This window comes from Microtus oregoni, unplaced genomic scaffold (genome assembly GCF_018167655.1).
Source record: "Microtus oregoni isolate MIOR12 unplaced genomic scaffold, Mior012 000053F_ref0000044, whole genome shotgun sequence".
Classification (NCBI taxonomy): Eukaryota; Metazoa; Chordata; class Mammalia; order Rodentia; family Cricetidae; genus Microtus; species Microtus oregoni.
The window spans coordinates 14,685,782-14,710,091 of record NW_024543829.1 but is presented as its reverse complement, the minus strand read 5'-3'; the positions used below and the strand labels follow the sequence as shown (position 1 = coordinate 14,710,091).

Here is a 24,310-nt window from a genome sequence, read left to right as displayed (position 1 = left end):
GAATTAAACTCATGCAACTATGTCCATAAACAAAACATACAAAAAACAAAAAGACAGCACTTCTTCTTCTTTTTTTTTTTTTTTAAACATTGGATGCTCTTCCAGAGGCCCAGGTTTGTTTCCTAATGCCTGTAACTCCAGTTCCTAAAATCTTCTGGCCTCTTCAGAGACTGAATGCATGTGGTACATATACATACACACAGACACTTATATACACAAAAGAAAAATTATAAAGAGGCAGGAAATATAATCAGGAACTTAAGAAAGGAGGTCTGCCTGTCCATTGGTAATGATTCAGTTCTTTGACTGAGGATAGAAAATAGGAGATTAAAAAAAAAAAGGTAAGATAATTATTTTTAATATATAAAAGACATCGTGGAGATTTAGAATAGGAGAGGGACTTTGCTTCCAACTAAAAGGTTCTTATAATGTAAAAACATACTCTGCAGTGTTTAAGCACAAGTGTAAAGCAAACTTTTTTTTTTTAACCTGAAAGGCATAATGGGAGAGGGAGGAAGTGAGGGAGGGGAGGAGGGAGGGAAGAGGTGAGGGTGAAAATATTCTACAACTTCTTCCCTGACATTAATTATCTATAACACTTCAGAGAGGTCAACTAATCTTTGGGACTTTAGTATTCTCATGTATAAAACTATGAGTTTATATTGAAAAGCTTCCTACCTATAAAATATGAAATGGTACTTATTTGATAACAGTTATTTACAACCATAAACAAGGTGTTTTCAATGTCAAGTTTCTCAGTAAAAAAGTAACTGTAGCACTGGCAAATCACAACCCACTTTCTACTCCTTCATTAAATTATTAGGAAGGAATGGTGGTTTGCTTTATTTTAGTTTTATAGACATAGTAACAATCCAAAAAACTTGCTGGAACTCCAGTCCCAGGGGGATCTGACTCTTCTGGCTTCTTTGAGCTTCTGCTTCCACCCCGCCACACAATTAAAATAAGAAAAGTTAATGCAGGCCTGTGGTGGCACATAACTTTAACCTCAGCACTCTGGGAGGGATGAACACATTTTGAAGAAACTACATGATAATCAATCTAATCCCTGAAGATATAACCCTAACTAGGAATGTTTCAAACAGTTTCTACCAGATTTCATTGCTATTAAAGCCTTGGTAAACTTTATAGTAAGAGTCCTAGTAACCAAGGCCAAACTGTACTACCTAGGGTACTCTTACCTACAAGCTGCTGCCTTCTGCTGCTGTCCAATGCCTAGAGATATAAAAACTGTCAGAACCAAAGAGTTTCTCCTTGCTTACCCATGCTGTCTATCCAGGTAGAGCCAAAGAACTTGTTAATTGACTGGTAACAATGTCACATGGCTATCACATACCCAATATGATGGTATTCTTCAAAAAATACACATAACTCTAATCTAATCATAAGAAAAATATCAAACATAGAGGAAGTACCACTCTACAAAGTAACTTTAAAAAATTTTTCTTTAAAATCACCAAGGTCCTGAAGACAAGGGAAGACTGAGAAACTGCCAGAGAAGGCAAGGAGAGGACTACTAAATGTCATGTGTTGCCCTGGACGAGATCCTGAAACACAACTGGGGTATAAATAGAAAATCTGTTGAAATCCAAATGAAATTCAGTGGGGTTTTGTTTGTTTTTTGTTTTCCAAGACAGAGTTACTTTATGTAGCTCTGGCCTGAACTCAGAGATTCATCTGTCGCCTCTACGTCTCAAGTGCTAGAATTAAAGATGGGTACCAACACTGCCCAGCTGAAATTCAGAGACAGCTCAGTAGGTGAAGGCATCTGACCCCACACCTGATAACCCAAATCCAACCACAGTTATTATCCTCTGACTTCCATTCACACATTATATGTATGTGTACCCAAACACATAAACTAGTGGTTTTCAACCTTCCTAATGCTTCAACCCTTTACAGTTCCTCATGCTGTGTTGACTCCAACCATAAAATTAATTTGCTGCTACTCCATAACTGTAATTTTCTACTGTTATGAATCATAATATAAATATCTGATATGCAGGGTATCTGATCTGCAACCCCCATGAAAGGGTCAATGAGGTCATGACCCACAGGTTGAGAACTGCTGACATAAACTAACCCATCCCCATGAAATAAAAGTAATAAAACAGCAAAGCATGGTGACACATGAGTGAGGCAGAGACAAGCAGATCTGTGAGTCTGAGTAAGCTTAGCCTTGTCTACATAGTAAGTTCCACGATAGCCAGAACTTGTAGAGAGACCTTGTCTCAAAAAACAAAAACAAAACCAATGGGGCTGGAGAGATGGCTCAGTGGTTAAGAGCATTGCCTGCTCTTCCAAAGGTCCTGAGTTCAATTCCCGGCAACCACATGGTGGCTCACAACCATCTGTAAAGAGGTCTGGTGCCCTCTTCTGGCCTGCAGACATACACACAGACAGAATATTGTATACATAATAAATAAATATTTTAAAAAAATATATATATTATTGGTTTCTTACCTTTACAAATGTACCATGTAAGATGTCAACAAGAAGGTTGGTAAGAGGAATTTAATTCTACTTAAGCAATTTTTGCTTAAATCTAAAATGAGAAATTTTTAAAATTTTCTTTTTAATGTAGCTATCACTCTCAAAACATCAATGTCATGAAAAACAAAACATTCTTAAAGTCAGGAGGACAACATTACTCCTAAAATGGTGAATGAATGAATGAATGAAAGAAACTGCAAAGCAGCAGTCACTGTGGAAGACAGTCTGGTGCCCTCTTCTGGCCTGCAGACATACGTGCAGACAAAACACTCATAAAATTTAAAAAAAAAATTTAAAAAAATATGACGAACCTCAATCTTTTTTTTTAAATATTTATTATGTATACAATATTCTGTCTGTGTGTATGCCTGAAGGCCAGAAGAGGGCACCAGACCTCATTAAAGATGGTTGTGAGCCACCATGTGGTTGCTGGGAATTGAACTCAGGACCTTTGGAAGAGCAGGCGGTGCTCTTAACCACTGAGCCATCTCTCCAGCCCAATCTTTTTTTTTTTTTTTTTTCCCCGAGACAGGGTTCCTCTGTAGCTTTGGAACCTGTCCTGGAACTAGCTCTTGTAGATCAGGTTGGCCTCGAACTCACAGAGATCCGCCCGCCTCTGCCTCCTGAGTGCTGGGATTAAAGGCATGTGCCACCACCGCTGGGCTATGATGAACCTCAATCTTATAATGAAGTTAAAGAAACCAGTCTGAACACAGTACTTAAGGCATAATGATTCTACTACATATGACATTCTGGAAGAAGAAAACTACAAAGATAGTAAAACGGCTGCCAGAGCATGAGAAAAGAACAAATGAGCGAATGCTAAGTAAAACTATTATTTACTATTTTCCTTTTAATTTTTTTTTTAAATCCTGAAGCAAGTGTCTATGTACCAACAGCACAAGAGAACACAGGTCCATGCAGACAGCAGTCCGGGATCATACCAGTACTTCTGTTCTCACAGGGGTAAAGGCCTTTATGATGAGAGCCTAGGCGCGTCTACACATAGATCTAAGAGTCTTCTAGTCTTCTCTATGGAAGACTTCTGAGCTAATCTGTTGAGATACTGTTCATAGCCAAAGATACAGAACAGAAACACAGTTACACACTGTCTTTGTCTAACTTCATCACATACAGAAGATATGTCAGTTTAGACTACTTTTGTTCAAGACTTTTTTTTTACACCATTTACTTGGTTTTTTTGGTGCTGCTTTAAAGAAAAAAGAAAAACAGCACACCAAACGCCATTTATTTAGTGTATGTGTGTATACAAATGTACCACTATAGCATACATGTGGAGATCACATGTGAGAGTTGGTTCCCCTTCCCCCATGTGGGTCCTAAGGATAGAATTCAGGTCCTAAGTCTTGGTGGCAAGCACCTTAACCCACTGGGCCATCTCACCACCCTGGTTTTGCTATTCTTAGACAAGAGGCATGTAGCCCAGACTGTCTTCAAACTTGCTAAACAGCCAAGAATAACCTTGAGCTCCTGCTCCCCCTGCCTCTACCACCTAAGAATAACCTTGAGCTCCTGCTCCCCCTGCCTCTACCACCTAAGAATAACCTTGAGCTCCTGCTCCTCCTGCCTCTACCACCTAAGCACTGGCAGGTGTGCCCCACTATACCTATCTGACCTACTTTGTCCCCAGCACTGTAAGAGATACTAATATATTTCAGTTCTGTGAGGAAGTCTGGCACAAACAAAAGCCAACCTAACAAATAACAATAAATGAAACAAAGGAAAATGAAGTAGAAGGAACCAAGACAGCTATTCTACTTGGGAACTTAGAAAAATGCTTCTTTAAGGAGTTGACATGATGAGCTGAGATGTGGATCAATAAGGCAGAGTTGGGTGAGAGGTTCTAGGCAGAGAACAGGAAAAGTGAAGGCCAAAAGGGAGCAACTTACGCCTTCAAAGTTTATTAGGTAGGCAGGATAAGAATAACCAGAGTAGGGCTCGAGAAATAGCTCAGAGCACTTGCTGTTCTTGCATAGGATCTACCTACATGGCGGCTCAAAATCACCTGTAAAGTTCAGTTCCACGGGACCCAACACCATCATCTGACCACAGGTGGTACACATATATACATGCAGTCAACACACACACACATAAAATAAATCTAAAAATTAAAAAAAGAACAACCTAAGTAACATCTTTGAGCTCAAGATGTAAAAATATGAGAATCATTTAAAACCTCAAACCTCACTAACACTAACCACCAAAACCCAATCACAATCAGATTAACATCTCTATGTCTCTATGTCTCAATGTTAAAGCTGGTGTGGAGGAGCAGGTCTGTCTGAAGGTGGCAACCAGAGGTTTACCACACGTTCAAGGTTGTCCTAATCTACATTGTGGGATTCAGACCACCCCCAGGGCTTCATAACAAGATTCTATCTCAAAACAATACACATCTCACCCTTGTTCTACCACACAGACACCTACAAAGTAAACATTGTATTTTTAACTGACTCTCTAAAATATTACCATTCCTCTCATCCATATTTATATCTCTGGTAGATATGAAGAGGGCTCTACTTTAAATCCGCTATTGAATTTTTTTAAGGCATTACTTTATACGGAATGACCGTAAGACCACAGACCCTGGCTACTAGGTTGGGTTTAAATTCAGGTTCCATAAGTCACATGGACTCCTAGAAGTTGCATAATCTTTCTCAGTTCCTCATGGGTAAAATTCTGACAGAGTTAAAAAAGATAAAATGTGACACAGAGAATTCACTTTGTTCAAGACCTAGGGCTGAGCCAGAGGGATTATGGAAACTATAATTTGTTTTAGTAAATTGTTTGAAAGATAAATCTGTTAAACTCCCTTGGGTGCTATTTTTCCTGGGTCACAAATGTGTTCCTTGAATCTAGAATGTAACATCTGACAGTCATTAGTCTCAACAGAGAACAAGACAGCCTGGCTGGACTAGTATATAAAGCTTTTACTTGCTCTTGTTGGGTTCCGCTGCTCTTTTCTGAGACAGACTCTCACTATGTAGCCCAGGCTGCTCTCATACTTGGCAATTCTTCCGCTTCAGCCTCCCACATATTTGAACCAGAGGCATGAACCACCATGCCTGGCAACTTTTCATAGTCATCAAGATTTTTACCACTAAGAGCTGGAGAAACAGCTCAGAGTTAAGTATACTTGTTGTTCTTGCAGAGGACCCAAGTTTGGTTCCTGGCACCCACATATCTGCTCATAAGCATCTCTAACTCCAATTCCAGGGGATCTAATGCCTTCTTCTGAAGTCTATGGGATAGGTACATACATACATATAGAGAGAACACTCATAAATATAAATAAACCTTAAAAAAGATTTTAATACTATCCAAAGGTACTGTTAAATAATTTTTCATGTAATTTATTTTTATTTTGTGTGCATTGGTCTTTTGCCAGCATGTATGTCTGTGTGAGGTGCTGGATCCTGGAGTTACAGTTGTGAGTTGTGGTTGCTGACAATTGAACCCAGGTCCCCTGGAAGAGCAGTCAGTGTTCTTAATCGCTGAGCCATCTCTCCAGCCCAGTTAATTATTTTTAATTGCTTTCTCCAAACCCAAGTGGTCATAAAATTAAGGTATTCATCTATTTATCACTAAAACTGAATTACCACACATCACTCTTAATAATTTAAAGTTGATGATTCAAACTTTAAAAGTAACAGGGAGGAAAGTATATGGCACATTGCTATGGGATACCTTTGCTTAATACCTCCTAAGTGAACAGTATGTAAAACTTGTGCAAAATTTGGAGACCAGAGAGGCAGTGTAAAGGGTGTTTTGGCCAAGCCGGACAACTGTTGTTTGATTGGAACCTACAAGATGGAGAGAAAGAATTAGCTCCAGCAAGTTGTCTGACATCTGGCATGCACACCTTCCCATCCCTCACACAAAATAAATGTTAAAGATCTTTAAAAACATTTTATGTGTATAGGTGTTTCGTCTGTGTATCACATGTATGCAGTGCCTATGGACACCAGGAGAGGGCATCCAACTCCCTGGAACTGGAGGTATAGATGACTGAGCTATCACGCGGGTGCTGAGACTAGACCCAGGTCCTCTGGAAGAGCAATCACTGCCACTAAGTACTGAGCCGTCTCTCCAGACCCGTGTAAAGAAATATAGTAATAAGTAAAAAAAAAAAAAAATTAAAAAATAAACAAAATCGTTGGGTACATTTTTTTCTTTACAGGTTTACTACCTTGTCTTATGTTGTCAACTAAACTGATTTTGATTTTCTTTATAGCAAACCTTACAGTTTGTCCAGTTCCTTTAGAAAAGTCTCAAATGACTGTTTACTTGATTTATATTTATATTTAGTCTTTAGGTCACAGAAGATCTTTTCAGGGTGATGAAAATGGAGAAAAAAGGAATTTCACCTTTCTAAAAATGAGTTTTCAGCTCTATAATTATGCATAATGTAAGACAAGCATCCTATCTGGGCCAAGATTTAATGCCTTGGTTCCTAGGAGAATTAGAGTCGTGCATAAATTTGGGGCAAGTTCTGCAAAACCTCCATTGATGCTGAATCACAAACTCATTGTTAAGATTCACCAACACGAATATGTTCTCTAACACAGCAGCCACTCTGGCAACATCTCTCTCATTTCCTACGCTAGAAACAAAATGGGATGCATTCAATCTTGCCTGGCAATTACCACGACTTCGGGCAGCCCTCTCAACAACAACAATTTGCTAGGACGTAAAAAGTGGGTATCTCATTCACCTGGCCTGAAGTGGCGCGGCCTGGCTAACCCACACTGCTGGCTATTGTACTGGTCCCCGAAAACCTCACAGCTGCAAAACACCTCAACTCTGCGGACTTTGAGGGAGAAAACCAAGGGCGGGGCGGCGAATGATCAGAATCGTTAAAAACTCATAGCAGGTAGGGGACGCGGATGCAGACAGGCCGGGGTACCAGGGTCCGGCGCGGCTCGGAGGCGACCAGGCCCTTCACACCCGCAGCAGCCCTCCCGGGCCCGGTTCATTCATTTGACAATTCCGCGAGGCGCTCTCCACCGCGGGCCTGCTCGCAGGGCCCCCGCCCCAGCCTCGGACGCCCCAGCCTCCAGGCGCGGCCCGGCGCCGCCCGCCAACCTCGGACGCCGCCAGTAGAGCCCCGCCGCGCGCTCTGCTCACCTGAACCCCAGCCCGGTCTCCAACCCCAGCGGGCGCCCACGCCCCCCGCCCTGCCCGCCGCGGGCTCCCCGGCCTCCGCCCCGCTTCGCCGCCTGACCTGCCGGGTTCGCGAGACCGCGGCGGCGCGCGTCCGCCCAGGGCCCCGCCCGCGGCCCTGGGTGCCCAGCGCGCGCCGCCGGGTCCCCGGGGTCCAGGCTGGTAGGTGCGGCCCCCGGCCCACTCACCTCCGCCGGGCCGCGACCGAGGGGCCTGCTCTAAGCCGTTTAAAACCGCTTGGGCCGCCGCACACCCCGCAGTGTCCTCGTTGTTTATTGGTCCTCGGAAGACCGCCTCTCGCCCTTTTATTGGTCCGTTTGAAAGGACTGTGGGTACGCGCCTCCTGCGGCCTTAAAGGGGCAGCGCGCAGCTGCGTTTCCTTGAGCTACGCGTCAGGAGAGCAGCCAATGGCTACCAACGACTTCAGAACGAAGAGCGCAAGGTGTGTGGAAATCTATGCATTCCCAGCAATCATCATGCTGCCTTTACCTAACTACGGATGTTTAAACTACTGTCAACATCTCTGCCTTATTTTTTTGTTTTGAGAACTTGCACTCGCAAATATTGATCGTGCAGTTCTGTGTTGAGAGGCAACTGGGCTGTAGTGGAAAGAACCTCGAAAGAGGCAGGATGCTAAATTATAGTCTTGGATTTCTTTTGAACAAATCACTGGTCTCAATCTGGGCTTCAGTTTCCTCCTATAGAACATGCAATAATTATGTTTTCCTTACAAATTTAATGTGAGAAATGGCCTTTTTGAACTTCAATACTTTCTGCAAACACTTATTTTTATGAAAACGATAGGCTTTCGTTTTATGAAATATGATCGTCAAAATTCGATTTTATTCTTTTGGAGGGGTAGTGGTGTGTGGAAATCAGAGAACAACTTGCTAGGAGTTGGTCCTCTCCTTCCACTGATAGTTTCTGGAGCTCAAATTCAGTTCTCTAGACTTGACAGCAAATCCCTCTACCCACTGAACCATCTTGACAATTTTATTTTTCGAGACTCCAGGGTCCCATTGTGTAGTCCAGGGTCATCTGGAACTGGCGCTATAGACCAGGCTGCCTTAAATGTGTGACATCACCCTGCCTCCACCTTCCAAGGACTGGGATTTACAGACGTGTGCAACACCATACCCTGCTGAAATTCTTTCTTGAATCAATCTCCAATGTTCTATGAATATTAAGTTATAATATAATAATGATGTTTTCCTTACACATTTAATGTGAGGCAGGCAGATCTCTGAGTTCAAGAGCAGCCTGGTCTACAAAGAGAGTTCCAGGACAACTAGGACTACACAGAGAAACCCTGTGTCAAAAAAAAAAAAATTGGAGAAGAAAGATGTGAGTATGGTGGTTCCCAGCCTGGGGTTGAGACAAGCCTCTGCTATGCAGAGCATAGTGGCCAGAGCATCTCTCAGCCCAGGGACTTGATTTTAAGAAAAGATTTATGAAAAAGAAAAGATCTATGTTGGGAAGTAATGGAGCACAAAATTAACTAAGAAGATTAGGAAGAATTCACAGAGGACTTGGAAACCAGGCTAAGGAGTGTGTTAATAAGTAGGTGAAAGGGAACTATTCAAAGTTTCTGGGGAGTGTAGTTAGGAAAGTTAGTCAGCTTCTAAGGGAGGGTTGGAGTCTAATATAACACCAGTGAAAAGGATAAGAATAGATTCAAAGAGGGGGGGGTTGTTATGTCAGGAGAGGCTTGCCTCAAGGGGTGGAAGGGGAGTTGAGTTCTATGCTTGTTTACTCTCAGGTACCAATGAAACGTACAAATGGAATCCTGTGAGTAGGCTTAGGAAACACTAAATGGAAGCTGCAAGCAAGATCAAGTCTTAAGTGGTATTGATTTGGGAACTGCTTTCTTTAAAGTGAATGAGACTACAGGGGAAGAGAATGGAAAGGTAGGTGGTATGGAAGGAGAGGAACTACAGCACACAGGAACCTTTGGAAAATGGACGGCAAGGAATATGCAGAAACAGTCTTCTCCAGACACTGGCCATTGGTTTACATACATAAACAAAAACTCAGAGGCAGATCCTGGGCTTCAACCTGAAGAGCAGAAAAGCCAGCCACCGGCTCTTACCTCAACCTCAGTCCGAAAATGGTGATCCTGCCTCCAGGAAACCTCAGAATGAGACTGAGGCGAAAGCTGTCTCCTCCCGTTTTATAATCCTCTCTAGATCTGGGATTAAGCACGTGCACCTGGACTACTGCAGGGCTTCTAGGGTAAACTAGTGCGGCTGCTGGGATTAAAGGTGTGTGTCCTTGCTGCCTGGTCTATAAGGCTGGCCAGTGTGGCTGTTTTACTTTTCTGATCTTCAGGCAAGCTTTATTTATTAAAATACAAATGAAATGCCACTAGACATAAACATATATAGTTTATTTAAATATTATCAGATGAAATCTGAAGAATACATTTAAAGGAGAGGTTGATGGTTATCTCAAATTTGCTCAATAAAGGATGTTTGTAGTATGGGTTCTGAAGAGTTTTACAACAAGAAGGCAAAATCTTTTTATCCTCAACACCTTTTTATGTCAAAAGTGAGCATCTGAGATGTCCTAATCCATTCACTCATCCATTTGACCAGTGGTTACTGAACACCTAGTATGGAGAAGGACTGTTCGAGGCATTTGGAATAGTCAGTAAACAAAAATAGACACACACACAAATTCCCTTCACTCAAGGAGCTCTTGTTATAGTGGGATGTAGATAATCAACACAAATAAATTATGCAGTATGTTCTTAGACTGTAATTTTATATACACATGTGTATGTACGAACTTGTAGAGGCCAGAAGTAGACACCAAGTATCTTCTTCAATTGCTTTCCACCCCTCCCCCTTATTTTTAAATACAGGGTCTCTTACTAAGTCTGGAACCCACCAATTTGGCTAGACTAGCTGGCTAGCCAGCCCCAGGTTTCCTCCTGTCTTCAGGTCTCCAGCGCTGCACCGGGATTGCAAGCATATATAACCATACCCAGTTTTTTACGTGGCTGTTGGTACTAATGATTGAACTCAGGGTCCTAAGCACTTTACTGACTGAGGCATCTTCCAGCTCCCCTTAAAGACTATTCAGCCATGGCTAGCCTGGAGCTTGCTATATAGATCAAGCTGGCCTTGAATTCACAGAGATCTGCCTGACACTGCTTCCTGGGTGCTAGGATTGAAGACACAGACCACCACCGCCTGCTTAGGGCAGCAGTTTTAAAGGAGAGTTAGTTCAGGTTTTGTTGAGATAGTAGAGCTGCCTTGAAAGGTGAAGGAGTTAGTTATGATTCTCTTTTACATATATGTAAAAGAGTCAGGCAGAGGGAACAGCAATACAAAAGCCCTGTGATTGAAGCATACCTGGCAGGTTTGAGAAACAGGGAGGCCAGTGTAGCTGGAGCAAATGAATAGGAAGTGGAGGGAGATGAATCTGATAGATAGTGGAGGAAAGGGGGTGACAGGACTTCTTAAGGGCTTGCATGAGCCCATATACTGTCTTGTCCATATCAGGTCTTCAGTGTTCGCCCAAAATTACCTGTAGCAGCTCAGGGTTGTCATTAAAAGGTACTTATCTGTGTACTTATTAGAGTTATTTGTGACTTCATCCCAGGGTCCCCAACAGTTCTACACAAGTGTAGCACAGCACACTACATAGCAGGGATCAAAGAGAACACTGTATTCTTTGAACCAGACACAGGAAACTCATGTCAAGTACTGTGGCTGCTGAGTAACCGTTAGGCATTTCTATAAAGTCCATTAGGGTTGGAGCAGGTGCTCTTCCGTGTATAATCACAAACTGCCTTCTGGTTGAAGTATCCCAACCTTGGGATGTAGATCCTTATTTCCAGCCTAAGAGAAACAGCTTCAATGATTGAATTTCTTTTGCCTTCAGTTGAAGTGCTCCTGAACAATCCTCTGGAGATAAAGGGGACACTAATACGCATCTCAAGTGGCTGTCTCAAAGATCGCGAAGCCTTTCCTAGCTTATGCTCTGTCACAGTTAATAGGTGCTGGTTAAATGAAGGGGGAAAGTAACCTTTTAAATAATGTCTTTAGCCCATTTTTTCCAGCCTCCAAAATGTAGACTATCCCAGGAAACTTTGACCACAGAAATATCAGCCTCATAGAAAAGGAAGGAGGCAGAGGGAAAGATAGAAGCCTCATTGGCTGTCAACAAGCGCTTAACCCATAGGGAAGAACAGGCTATCTGGGTTCTTGGTGCTCTCTGTTCAACAAAATGAGGTAGCTTAGTAACTGACTTAACCTTGGGCTTAAACTCAGAATTTTAGACTGAGTATGTTTTAACACTAAACTGGAAATAAAACTCTTCCTGATGTGGAGCAGGAAAATGATCTAGAAGACAAACAGGTGAGCGAGGGAATGTTGGGAAACAGTCATCTTTCTGTGTGAGGAAAAGCTATAGACCTTGGAAAAACAGAAAAGGGCCTCAATTGTTCTCCCCCACTGTTTAGTGGCGGTGTTGAGGGCCCTCAGATCTTCAACCACATTTCCTCTTAGTACCCTTTGCCCTTAGTTCTTCAAACGCTTCTAAGGTGCTCATCACCACTGCCTCTCAGTTTTCTTTAGCCTAGGTGTAGATAAATGTCAGTTCATGTCACACAGACCTTCCCACCAGGGTCTGAGACATGGCTCAATGGGTAAAGCTGCTTTCTGTCAGGAGAGATGGCCTGAGTTCTCAGGTCACAGAACTGATTCCCATACATTGTCCTCTGACTGCCACAAACATGTACTGAATGTCATGTACACACTCAAAATAAGTCATATAAGAATTCTCTTCCTTAGAGCATCCTGTAGGCCTCAGACCTTTTTATCTTAGGTTCCACCATTTGTTTTTATAATACTGAAAGGCAGTGACCTCAATTTGGATGTAATTTGCAAAAATATACTTGTTTGTTGATTTTTTTCAAAATATATGGTTTAGTTTTTGTTTGTTTTGTTTTTCAAGACAGGGTTTCTCTGTGTAGCTTTGGAGCCTGTCCTGGAACTAGCTCTGTTGGGCAGGCTGGCCTTGAACTCAAAGATCCACCTGCCTCTGCCTCCCGAGTGCTGGGATTAAAGGCTCCGCTCGGCACAATATATGTATTTTTAATGTGTATATGTCTATATGTACACTGTATGCTTTCAGTGCCCAAAGCGTCCAGAGTTAGGTTCCTTGGAACTGGAGTTACATGTGGTTGTGAGCTGCCATGTGGGTGTTGGGAACTGAACCTAGACTCTCTGCAAGAGCGGTAAGCATATTTAACTGCTAGTATTATTCCAACCCATTTCGGTGATTTCAAAAAATATATTTACTTTTATTTTATAGGCACGAATGTTTCATCTACCTGCAACACAAGTGTGGCCATCTCTCCAGCCTGTTTTGTCCATTTTTGAAGACAAGTCTTACTAGCCCAGCCTGGCCTCAAACTCAGAATGCCCCATCTCAGCCTCCAGAAGGCTGGGATTACAGGCACAGGCCACTAATCTGGTTAATCAGAATTCTGTAGTGGGTATGTGTTATGTGTGTAAATGGAGGCCACAAGGCAACCGTGGGTGTCACCCTTCATGAGCCATTCCGACAACACACTGTCACATATACCGAAAGAGGCGCTTGCTGTCCTGCAACTCTCCAACTAGGCTGGCTTGCCGACCAGTAAGGCCCAGGATCGCCTGTCAACATCTCTCCAGTGCTGGCATTTCAAGTGTTTGCCATCATTTTTGGATTTTTTTTTTTTTTTTAGACAGGGTCTCATTATGTAACCCTGGCTAGCCTCAAACTCACTAGAACAGGCTAGACTACCGCATCTGCCACCACGCCCACCATGCCTCACAGAAAAGCAAGGCCTTTACTGACTCCGCTGTCTCCCTAGCCCCAGTTTGTTAGAATCTGACTCATCTTCTGCCAGTAAAGGGTTCAGGCTTTGTATCTGGAGAACTGGACAAGGAATTCTCAACCTTCCTCTTAGCCCTAAGATTCTAAGATTCTTCTATTCTTGTTATGGAATCTTGTTTTCTTTTTAAAGAATGTTGGGGAAGAAGGGATTGAGTTGTCCTTGAACTACTCTACTGAGTTTTGTTTCTGGTAAACCTACCCACGGCCCAGACTGGGGAAATTATACATTATGGTTTAGATCCAGATCTCTTGCCAACCAAACACAACTTTCTTACTTTTTTCATTTTTCTTAGGGCTGGAGAGATGGCTCAACGGTTAAGAGCATTGCCTGCTCTTCCAAAGGTCCTGAGTTCAATTCCCAGCAACCACATGGTGGCTCACAACCATCTGTAAAGAGGTCTGGTGCCTTCTTCTGGCATGTGGGCATACATGGAGGCAGAATGTTATATACATAATAAATATTTTGGGCTGGAGAGATGGCTCAGAGTTTAAGAGCACTGACTGTTCTTCCAGAGGTCCTGAGTTCAATTCCCAGTACCCACACGGTGGCTCACAACCGTCTATAATGAGATCTGATGCCCTCTTCTGGCATACAAGCATACATGGAAGGAATGTTGTATACATAATAAATAAATAAATCTTTAAAAAAAATCATTTTTCTTCTTCTTGTTCTTTTGGGGGAGCAGGACTGGTGAGGGTGCTTCTGCTCATCTCCAAACTGTGAGATGGGATTCTTTAGGCATGGGTGGCACCTAGAGTAGGGACATTATCCTAGCAACTCTACATGTGCATAGCATTAGGACTAGAAAGCTTCCTACTTTTCACAGGAATAACATACAGAGAACCTGAGGTAGGCTCCTTGGTATCTTATTCCAACCTTGGCATACAGTGGGTAAATAAGGAAAATAGGGTTGGCTTTTAGGGTCTTCTCTGTGTAGCCCTGGCTCTCCTGGAACTAGCTCTGTGGACCAGGCTGGCCTTGAACTCACAAACATCTGCCTGCCTCTGCCTCTGCGTGCTGGGATCAAAGGTGTGTGCCACCACGTCTGGCAGGATGTAGCTTTTAAAAAACTGGAGTATGTGTAGGCAAAGTGCCGGAGATACATCCAGTCTCATTCTGGGATTTTTCACACTGGGTTGCAGTTTTGCCAGTCGTCATCATTGCGAGGCAAAGTCAAGTTCTATGACGTGACAGACCTCAGCGAATGAGAACAGAAGTAGACGATTCATGGTATCCATGTCATGACACTAGCTTCTGGAGCCTGGAGATGCCACTAGTGATCATGATTGTGATCCTGCCTGGACAGGCAGCGTCCATCAACCCCATGACCTGCCGTCTTTGCTCTAGAGGAAATCAGGGCAATGTGTCAGTGAAGTCTCTCGTCTTGACTTGTGTTCTCAAGATGAGCAGAAACTCCAGCACAAGCCCCATTCCCTTCGTTTCCCTTCACGGGTCACACGTCTCTGAAGATGTAAGAGGTGATGTCCCTAAAAAAGTTTTCTACATCATGGGTCTGCCAGATAGTGCAGGTGCAAGATGAGTCACGACTCCAAGCCAGCCAAAGTCATTAAGAAAAGCTAAATTTATATTAAATTATCATAAAGCCCTAAAACACTGAACATAGTGGTTAAATAACTCCAGAAAGTCCAATCTCTCCAGTGAGTAATGTTAGAATCATTACACATGAGCATGGGAAAATCACTTCCATTAGTTTAGGACAGAGAGACTTTGCCCTTTGTACAGAGTAAATCAGTGCTCAAATAGATATTTCCTCAAACATGTCCTTTCTACATTCTGAACAGCCCAAGTGCAATAAGAACCTTGCCCCTTTCCACTCAGGAGGATGCCACACTCTTCTGGTTTTTTGTTTTTTTTTTCCCCCTCCTCCCCAACTATGAATTTAAAGACTCAAACGCTGCCTCATTCAGTGTGAAATGTCCCTATTTCCTCTTAGAAGTGGCACTGTATTTTTCTCAGTTGGTGTACTGGAAAAGGCCTGAGAACACATCTGTCTCCTGCTCCTATAACTGACCAAAGAGAATTTGATCTTGTCCTGTTTTTCATGCATATGTTTGGCTGCTGATCTCTGACTAGCAAGAACCATGAGAGACATTTTAAATCAGAAAAATTCTCCTAAGACCCTGTGCTCCACTCTCAGCTCCTGTCATTCTCTCCTGTTACCTTGGTTTCTAGGGAGAAGTGCCTGGACTTGCTCTGGAGCGGCCCTTACTGCCTCTCTACTCCTTGCTCACCACTTTGTGTCTTCCTTGGCCCTCCTCATCCCCGGACTCTAGAGATTGATGGTGGCACAAGGCTAGGGTGGGAAAAGCAAACCTAGACTCTCCTTTCTCAGAAGTGAAGACATTTTAGGGCAGCACAAAAAGTCTCCGCTCTGCTGAAAGAAGCCCTGGTACAAAAGAGCATGAAGCAAGTGGTGGCACTTGGGTGTGGACACTGGCTGGAAGAGCTGGCATGGGAGCTTTTCCACCATAGAGCCACAGGTTGTCCATGAACTTGTGTCCCTGAGCACTTGAGAATGAACCCAAGAGTTTCAACTTCATAATACTTCTCCTGAGCCCCTGGGTAACTTGTGTTTGTCTGGCTGCTCTTCCTGACCATTTAGGAAAATGTCTAGTGATTCTCTGAAAGGCTGTTACAGAATTACTTCTCTTAGAATCCCCGAGAACGGGAGAGAGAAAGGCAGAAGAGTGAAACTCAGGTAGGACACTGTGCTTGACCTAGGCAGAGTTTCTTAAAGGTCTTAGAGGTCTAGCCTCCAAGGCTCACAACCCAGTTAAAGGCTTAGGAAGAGTACTGGCCAATAGCAGCACCAGGAGGGAGTTCCTTTTAGTTAGTTGCCATGATAGGGGTCTCCAGTTATCCAATACAGAAATGGCCCCAGACATTCCAGCAGGAGGAAGAGCAGCTTAAGCCACCCACACACTTCACCTGCGTCATAGCTGACCAAGCTGTGACTCCTGAGTGAGAAGAATGTCCACTGCCAGCAATGGACAAAACACCAGGGCTCAATACCCCACAAAAGCTTTTCATAGTTACCAGCTTCTGAGGCTGGAGGTTTCCAAACACCCAGACCAGCTGGGACGATTCTCCTTCTCTCAGCCTCTATCCATTACCTTTTACCTTGTGACCTCCAGTCCCAGGCCCTGGTAGGCCAGTTCACAAAGAAGCCATCCTATCAGCTGTGACAGGCAAGAGTCTTACATCATCGTTTGCATCGGTACTGTGGGGCAGGCACAGAGGGTGCCTGGGGAGAGAGAGATGGAGCTCTATGCTGACCAGGAATCATGCTTAGCCCAGTTTCAGGGGGCCTAGAGCACAAGAGGTGAGGTTCATGGTAAACAGGTCTAAATTCTTGAGATGTGCCCTCATTTCTTGTCCCCAAGTAGTTGTGGACTCAGGTGAGCAACAGGCTCTATGGGGGCTTAGAAGCAGTTTGGAGGAGGAGGAGGAAGATGAGCACATGGGACAGGGGCCTGCACAAGGATTGGAAGTCCATAGAGAAGGAGTGGGCAGGCAGGGAAGAGAATGTGGGCCCTTAGACCTGGCTCTCTGAGGAGAGCTTGCGTTCATGTTTCCAGCCTGTGTCTGGCAGAGAGCCCCGTCTCTCTGGAGTGGCTGCAGTGTGGACGCTGCTACACTCTGACTGCTCTTCTTGCAGCAGCTGCTCTGTCTCCGTGTCATCTAGGGAGCCAGAGCTGGCCTGGATGGACACTGTGTCTGTCTTCATGCATACGTGATCCCGTAGAAGGCCCCCCCGGGAGCTTCGCAGTTGCTTGAGGTCATCCCATTCAGCATCATCTCCAGAGAGGAGGCAAATTCCCTCTACAATCTTGATCTTCTCCTTGGTGTAATTGTGATCAGGTCCACCCTGGGGTGGAGAATGGAGACACGTAGTCAGTTGGCATTCTATAAATGATTTCATGGTAAGCTGAAAATGGAAGCAGAACTGAAGTGGCTATGGAGAACAAAAACCCCACAGACTGGTAGAACAATGTGGTCAAAGCAAAAATAAGGTCCGACCTAAGGGCAGCTGTGGTGATGATTACATTATCACAGAGGGAGGGGGAACCATGGCTTCTGGTCCTACACCAGCCTTTTACTAGCTATGCTATCTCGAGCTAATTACTTAACACTTCTAAAACCCAGTCTTCACATCTGCAGTATAGGGAATCAAAGCATCTGCAAGTCACACCAATTGCTGTAGGGCTAAGTGGGGCAATTCATGGGATGCAACTGTTGGAGGACTGGACACGATACACTAAAGCATGTCAGTTGTTGCTGTATTGTCACCATGCGTTGTTAATGGGCATCATGCCAAAAAGGAAATCAAAAGCAATTCAGTATGCATTTATTCCAGGTTTTAGGTTGTATCATATACTAGTCTGTTGCATCATTCTTGTGGTTTATTAATGGGGCATCATGCTGGCATAAGTAATCAAAAACAATTGGCAAAAGCAAGTCAGTATGCATACATTAAGGATTTTTGTGTACTGTGGAATTCAACTTCACAGGTACTAAGGTCCTGCATTAGCAGATTCTACACTAGGAGCTTGATGATGGGCTCGGCCTTCAATCGCACAAAGAGACAGAGTCTGCAAGCGCATATAGAAACTCTCTGAGCTTATGTGGATAACATGCAGGCCACTGCAAGTCCTCATCACAGAAATGCACTGGGTAAGTTGGGGAGAGGTGGGGTACACAGCAGTGGTAGTTCTGGAAACACCATTTTCTCTACACACAGAGCAACAGGTACCTGGAGTCAAGAGGAGATCAGAAGAGAAAGGGGGAAAGACTATCAGAAGGGTGAAAGAGCTGCTGAGGAAGAAGCAGACAACAAGAGAAAGAGGTCACACAGTTTTCTTTTTCCCTTTTTGTGGTAGTGGGATGGGCCCTAGGGCCTTGCATGGCCTAGCCCGTGCCGTACTGCTGAGTTACACCTCAGACCTATTTTCAGCTCTAACTGATAACCTTCATTGTGATTCTTTTCTGGGACAGCCCACATTCCAGGAACTCAAGAATCCTCAATAGTCTTTCTCAGAAAGAGAGGAGAGGTTTCCAGTCCCCAGAACCGTAGGTAGTTTTGTGAATTGTAGTGGCAGCTTTTTAAATACTTTCTGGATCCAGGGATTACTGTGTATAGTGAGGGTCCAGCAGGGTTGACCTGCTAAACAAATCAGAGCAGACTGCTAAGGGTCTTCTTAGGGGAAAACTTGATGAAAGTTACAGGATTTTAGAAGAAATCAAGTTCTATCGGATTAGGAAAACCTGACATCTTAGACCTCAGATCCCTGGCAGTAAAAAAGGACTATTTTTCATTTCTAAATCAGTAAATAATTTTGCAAAGACTTAACAAAACATTTAAAAAATAAAAACACATAAAATCTTCAGATTTCTATAAAAATCTCTTAAAAGCTTAAGAGCAAGAATAAGGAAAAACTAGTCCTTCCCAAAACAGGTATTTGGATCAGAGATTAGACAAAGAAAAAGTTCAGGAGCTTTTGGGTTTGGGGAGTAATGTCCATAAAAGCCCCCTTGCTTTAGAGGGGTACAGCCGCAGCACAGAGTTACGACGCCCCCAAGGCGGAAAGCACCCGCACACCTGGACAATCTCTTTCAGGGAGACACATACTCATTGCTTTCAGACCTGAATCTTCTAACCTGGCCTTTGCTATGGTCCCCCAAAGATTCTACGTTTACAGAAACCCAAGTCACACTCAGTTATTTTGTTCACTGTTATTTCAAAAATGGTAGATCAGACAGCACACGACCCTTCCTCCTCCAATTAACCAATTCAGTCATAACTCTTCTCTCCTGCTCCCCAACCCCCAGAAAAACCTAAATAGGTAGTTCCATTGTTACCTCTTTTTTATAGCACAGTTGATTGTACATGGTTGGTTTGGGAACTGCTTCAATTTTCACTTCCTGAGTGGAAGTTCGATAGGAAGGGTTGCTGTAGGTCAAGTTTCCCATCCCAGGATCCGTGAATTTAGACCTTCTGCGTCTTCAAGAGGAAAATTTAAGCAGAATTAGTTGAGATCTTTATAGGAATGATACTGGGGGAGGATGTAGCCTATGTGGGAAGCAGCTTCTCTGCAGGTCCCAGTGACCTACAGTATGACCCTGTCTCCTGGCATCCACACCCTTCTGAATCTCACCCCTCGAGTGTGGGCTGGAGCTGGTGACCCATTTTGTGTGAACCCATTATGCAAAAGTACTAGATACTGGATTAGCTTCCATCTTGAGTGGTGTATCCTATCTCCTTCCCTCCCTCTCTTTAAAGAAACTGCCACGTTGTCAGTTGTTTTCTAGAAAGGTCCACAGGCAAGCAGCAGATGAGAGGAACACCAACCAATAGCCAGTAAAGAACTAAATCCTGCTAACAATTATTTGAGTAGATTTGGAAGGATTTTTTTTTCCAGTCAAACCCTGAAATAAGGTCATAACTCGGCTGTTACTAGACTGCAACCTGTGAGAGCTCTTGAAGCCGAGCACAGTGAAGATGCATCCAGATTTCCAATCCACACGAACTGTGAGGCCATGAATGGTTATCATGTGAACGCAGTACTTTTGGGGTTACTTGCTATGCAGAGATGGGTCTTTGTCTTAACCCCACCTCCATGATCTACTAGCTAAACTATGGGTAGACATAACCTAATCTCTCTGAAGCAGGTCCTTGTCTGTAAAGGGAGGAGTGATACCTCTGTTACAGGGTGTGGGGCTAGGTTTATGCTCAAGCTGTTAAGAGGGGAGAACCTCAACTGAAAAAAGGAGTCTACAGCAGTGGTTCTCAACCTGTGAGTCGCAAGCCCTCAACAAACCTCTGTCTCCAAAAATATTTACATTATGATTCATAACAGTAGCAAAATTATAGTAATGAAGTAGCAACAAAAATAACTTTATGGTTAGGGGTCACTACAACATGAGGATCTGTATTACAGTGTCACAGCATTAGGAGGGTTGAGACCACTGGTGTATAGGATCGGTCTGTAAGCAGGCAAACCTGTAGGGCATTTTCTTAGTGGTTGATGTGGGTGGGCCTGGCCCATTGTGGCTGGGGACACCCCTAGGATGGCTGTTTAGGTTCTATAAGAAAGCAAGCTGGAAGTTCAGTGTGGTGGTGTACCCCCTTAATCCCAGTACTCCAGAGCTGAGTTTGAGGTCAGCAGGGTCTACAAAGCAAGTTCCAGGTCAGCCAGGGCAACACAGAGAAACCCTGTCTCAAAAAATAAAAAAACAAACAAGAAGAAAGCAGACTGGGCAAGCTGTGACAAACAAGCCAGTAAGCAGCACCCCTCCATGGCCTCTGCATCAGGTCCTGCCCCCAGGTTCTTACCCTGTTAAAAGTTCCTGCCCTGATTTTCTTTGATGATAACAATGATGTGGAATCAAAATAAACCCTTTCTTCTCCAAGTTTTTGGTCATTACAGAAATAGAAACACTAAAATTACCAGGTTAGGACGTAAATAATACTGTCCCATTAAAAGACAAGTGGTATTATTATTATTCTCAGCAGTGGCTGCAAAATCCAGATTGTTTTGTTGTTTGCAATGTTTAAATCATTGGAAGAAAATATAAAGAAAAGGTGCATACAAAGATCCTAAGTTGAAAATGACTCATTGCACCTTCTCAGAGTCGTGCCCAGGGGGCAATGCATGCCGACTATGTGGACTGAGAGGTTGTGTAGTGTGAAAAGAAGACCATTTCCAACTCCAGTGGTTGGAGGTGGAGAGGGTATGAAGAAGTCAGCACCCGTAAGGGCTGAGACTGTGACCGAGGGTTTCCACTCTCCTCTGCTCCAGCTAGGCTGTGTGGAGGGGTATTCAGCGAACTGGGAAGCTTCAAGAGAACCTAGACAGGCTAACAGAGACCAAAGAACATGTCACCCATAGAGCAAAGCTGAGGTTACCTGTACAGCATCAAAACTGCAATCACCACCAAAATCAACAGAATACTGAGGAGCCCACCGATGGCATAGCTGATGTGAAGTCCTTCACCTAGGAGAACAGAGACAGGCAAGCACTGATGTTGCTGGTGTAAGGGTGCCTTTTGTCTGAGGATGGTGAAGGGTCACAGAAGCAAGGAGCAGAGGATGGGCGGGAAAGCATCTCCAGAACCAGCCTCACCACTTATGTACGATGTGACATAAGAAAGCGTCTCCAGAACCAGCCTCACCACTTACATACTGTGACATAAGGCAAGATGCTTAACTTGAGTACACATTTCTCATCCGTTAGACATAACTGTGGAAACTGAATGGCAGTGCACATGTATAGACATAAGTAGCCCCTCTAATTTATGATTTCTCTTTTGTCATTCTAGTTACCCATCATCAATGACAGCCTGGAAATAACATTATATTACAATGAGAAATTAAAATCTTTGGAGAGAAAAGAGCAATGATATTCATATAACTTTATTATAGTAGATTGTTAAAATGTTTTATTGCATTATTAATCACTGTTGCCTAGTTTAAAAAATAAACTTCATCATAGATATTGTATGAATAGGAAAAACAGAGTGTAATAGGATTTAGTACTACCTGAGGTTTCATTAGTGAGTTTAGAATGTATCTTTCATGGATAAGGACCATATGTGCTTATCAAATGCCTGGCAGGCACACTGGAATTGGTGACTTTTAGGATTGTTATTTCTGTGGATTTAGTCAATGAAGAGAGTTGATGAAGACTTTTCACAAAAGCTAGGAGAAAAGTGAGTCCATAAAGGTAGGTGTGATGGTGGACGGTGTACCCGGACTGTGGTCCATAAAGCTAGGTGTGATGGTGTACCCGGACTGTGGTCCATAAAGCTAGGCGTGATGGTGTACCCAGACTGTGGTCCATAAAGCTAGGTGTGACGATGTACCCAGACTGTAGTCGCAGTACTTGGAAGACAAGAGGCAGGAAGATTCAGAGTTTGAGGCCACCATGGCCTACATGCTAATAGTCTGTTTCAAAAGCAGATAAACAGGACCTACCTGGAGCAGCAGGTACAGCCTCATTGGAATGTACACAGAGGCCCAGCTGGGCATCCCTTTCAGAGCATCTGTGGGGCATAAAAAACAGACATGAAGGCTTCTTGCATGCAAACAGATCCTCACTGTCTTCCAGGAAAGAAGGGAAAGGCTGTGAATAGGGCTTTAGGGCCTGACGTAATCTATCAGGGAGTCAGGCTCAGCAGGTAAAGGTGCTTGCTGCCAAGCCTGATGACCTGAGTGTGATCCCTGGAATCCACACGGTAGAAGGAGAGGACCAACTCCTACAACTTGTCCTCTGACCTACACATGTGCTGGAATATGTGCCCCCAAATGGAATGAAAATATAATGTATTAAACCAGGCATAGTGGCACAGGCCTTTAATCCCAGCACAAGGGAGGCAGAAGTAGATAGGCAGACCTCTGCGAGTTTGAGGCCAGCCTGGTCTACATAGGAGTTCCTGAACAGCCAGAGATACATAGTGAGACCCTGGGGGGGGGGGAGGACCAGTATTTTCCAACTGCTATGCCATGCTTAAATATGTTTTCAATTATGTACATTTAAAAGTTGCAGTTTTAGAGTGAGCTAGACAGAGTTCTAAGGACACCAATTCAAATCTTTCCTATACTACAAGAATGAATGGGAAACAGCTGCTAAACAAGCAAATCTGATTGGTTATCACAAGGTTAAAAAAATTGTTTTTCTTGTCTCCATTGTCTCACAAGGGAATAAGCAAGACACCCAGAGGGAGTGCCCAGCTAGTGCACTTGTAGTGCTCATAAGGTAACTCTGGCATATTATGACAAGCAATTGGAGGCACTGCCCAACAGCCTGGAGGAGAGACCTACAGACAGAACACGACAATGAATCTTCAACTGGAACTCCACTGGAAAAGACCTGAGGAAGTGCAAACGGTGAGTATTGGAGCTTCCCAAGTGTGAGGGATAGCCTAAGCTACATAGTGACCCTGTCTGAAAAAAACATTCAGGCAGAATGGATAGGAAATTGTCAAAGAATAAGCAAAAAAATTAAAGAAATACTAGGTATTGTTATTATTGTTTCTTCAATTGTGGGACATATGCACATAAAAATGGCTTTAATAAGAAAAAGAAGAGGAAACTTTTTTCTTTTAGCACCTATGTTCTGCTTAGTCATGTGTGACAGGGTTTCTCTATAAAGTTATATTCCAGCTAACACACTTAAATAATCAAAACATTTATTACCACAGGATAGAAAGAAATAACAAGGGAGGTGGTGATGCAAGTCTTTAATCATAGCACTAGAGGGCAGAGGCAAGTGGATCTCTGTGAGTTCAAGGCCAGCCTGGTCTACAAAGAGAGTTCCAGGACAGTCAGAAAAACCCTGTCTCAGAAAACAAACAAACAAAGTAGCAAGGGGCTGAAATATATGAGCATTAAAAAACAAACAAAACAACAACAAACAAACAAAACAAAAAACAAAAACAAAAAAAGAGGACCCAAAGAGATATTGTTCTATGGGTAAGGTTCTTGTCAGGTCTGAATTGGGAATCCCAGCACCAGCATAAAAGCACCTGTGACCCTGTGCTGGCCTGGAGGAGGAGCCCTGGAGCTTCTGGCCGAGACAGTTGGTGAGAGCTAAAGTTAGGGAGAGACCACATCTCGAAAATAATGTGGGAAGCAACTGAGAAAGAAACTGCACATAACCTCTGGCCTCCACACGCACATAGGAACATGTATGTACACACACAGGA

The 24,310-nt window shown here is 43.5% G+C and overlaps 2 protein-coding genes across 4 annotated transcripts in view; both read right to left on the bottom strand.

Annotated features, from left to right (window-relative positions):
• Positions 1–7,955, bottom strand: part of Ckap5 (cytoskeleton associated protein 5) — a 96,340-nt gene extending 88,385 nt beyond the window's left edge. For both annotated transcript variants that reach the window (XM_041637594.1, XM_041637595.1), the window contains exon 1: positions 7,884–7,955. The gene's annotated coding sequence lies outside the window, so the exon portion shown is untranslated. The remainder of the gene's footprint in view (positions 1–7,883) is intronic.
• A 6,253-nt stretch (positions 7,956–14,208) lies between these two features.
• The window catches only part of Lrp4 (LDL receptor related protein 4), a 52,062-nt gene continuing 41,960 nt past the window's right edge, over positions 14,209–24,310 (bottom strand). Inside the window, exons 35-39 of one of the 2 annotated variants that reach the window (XM_041637638.1) lie at positions 22,581–22,648; positions 21,513–21,600; positions 19,466–19,607; positions 18,360–18,421; positions 17,357–17,474 (exon numbers count right to left, since the gene is read on the bottom strand). In XM_041637638.1, the coding sequence (XP_041493572.1) occupies positions 18,377–18,421; positions 19,466–19,607; positions 21,513–21,600; positions 22,581–22,648 (343 nt within the window). In that variant the 3' untranslated portion in view covers positions 17,357–17,474; positions 18,360–18,376. Of the gene's footprint in view, positions 17,475–18,359; positions 18,422–19,465; positions 19,608–21,512; positions 21,601–22,580; positions 22,649–24,310 lie in introns of both variants that reach the window. The other variant, XM_041637637.1, reaches the window with a different exon arrangement.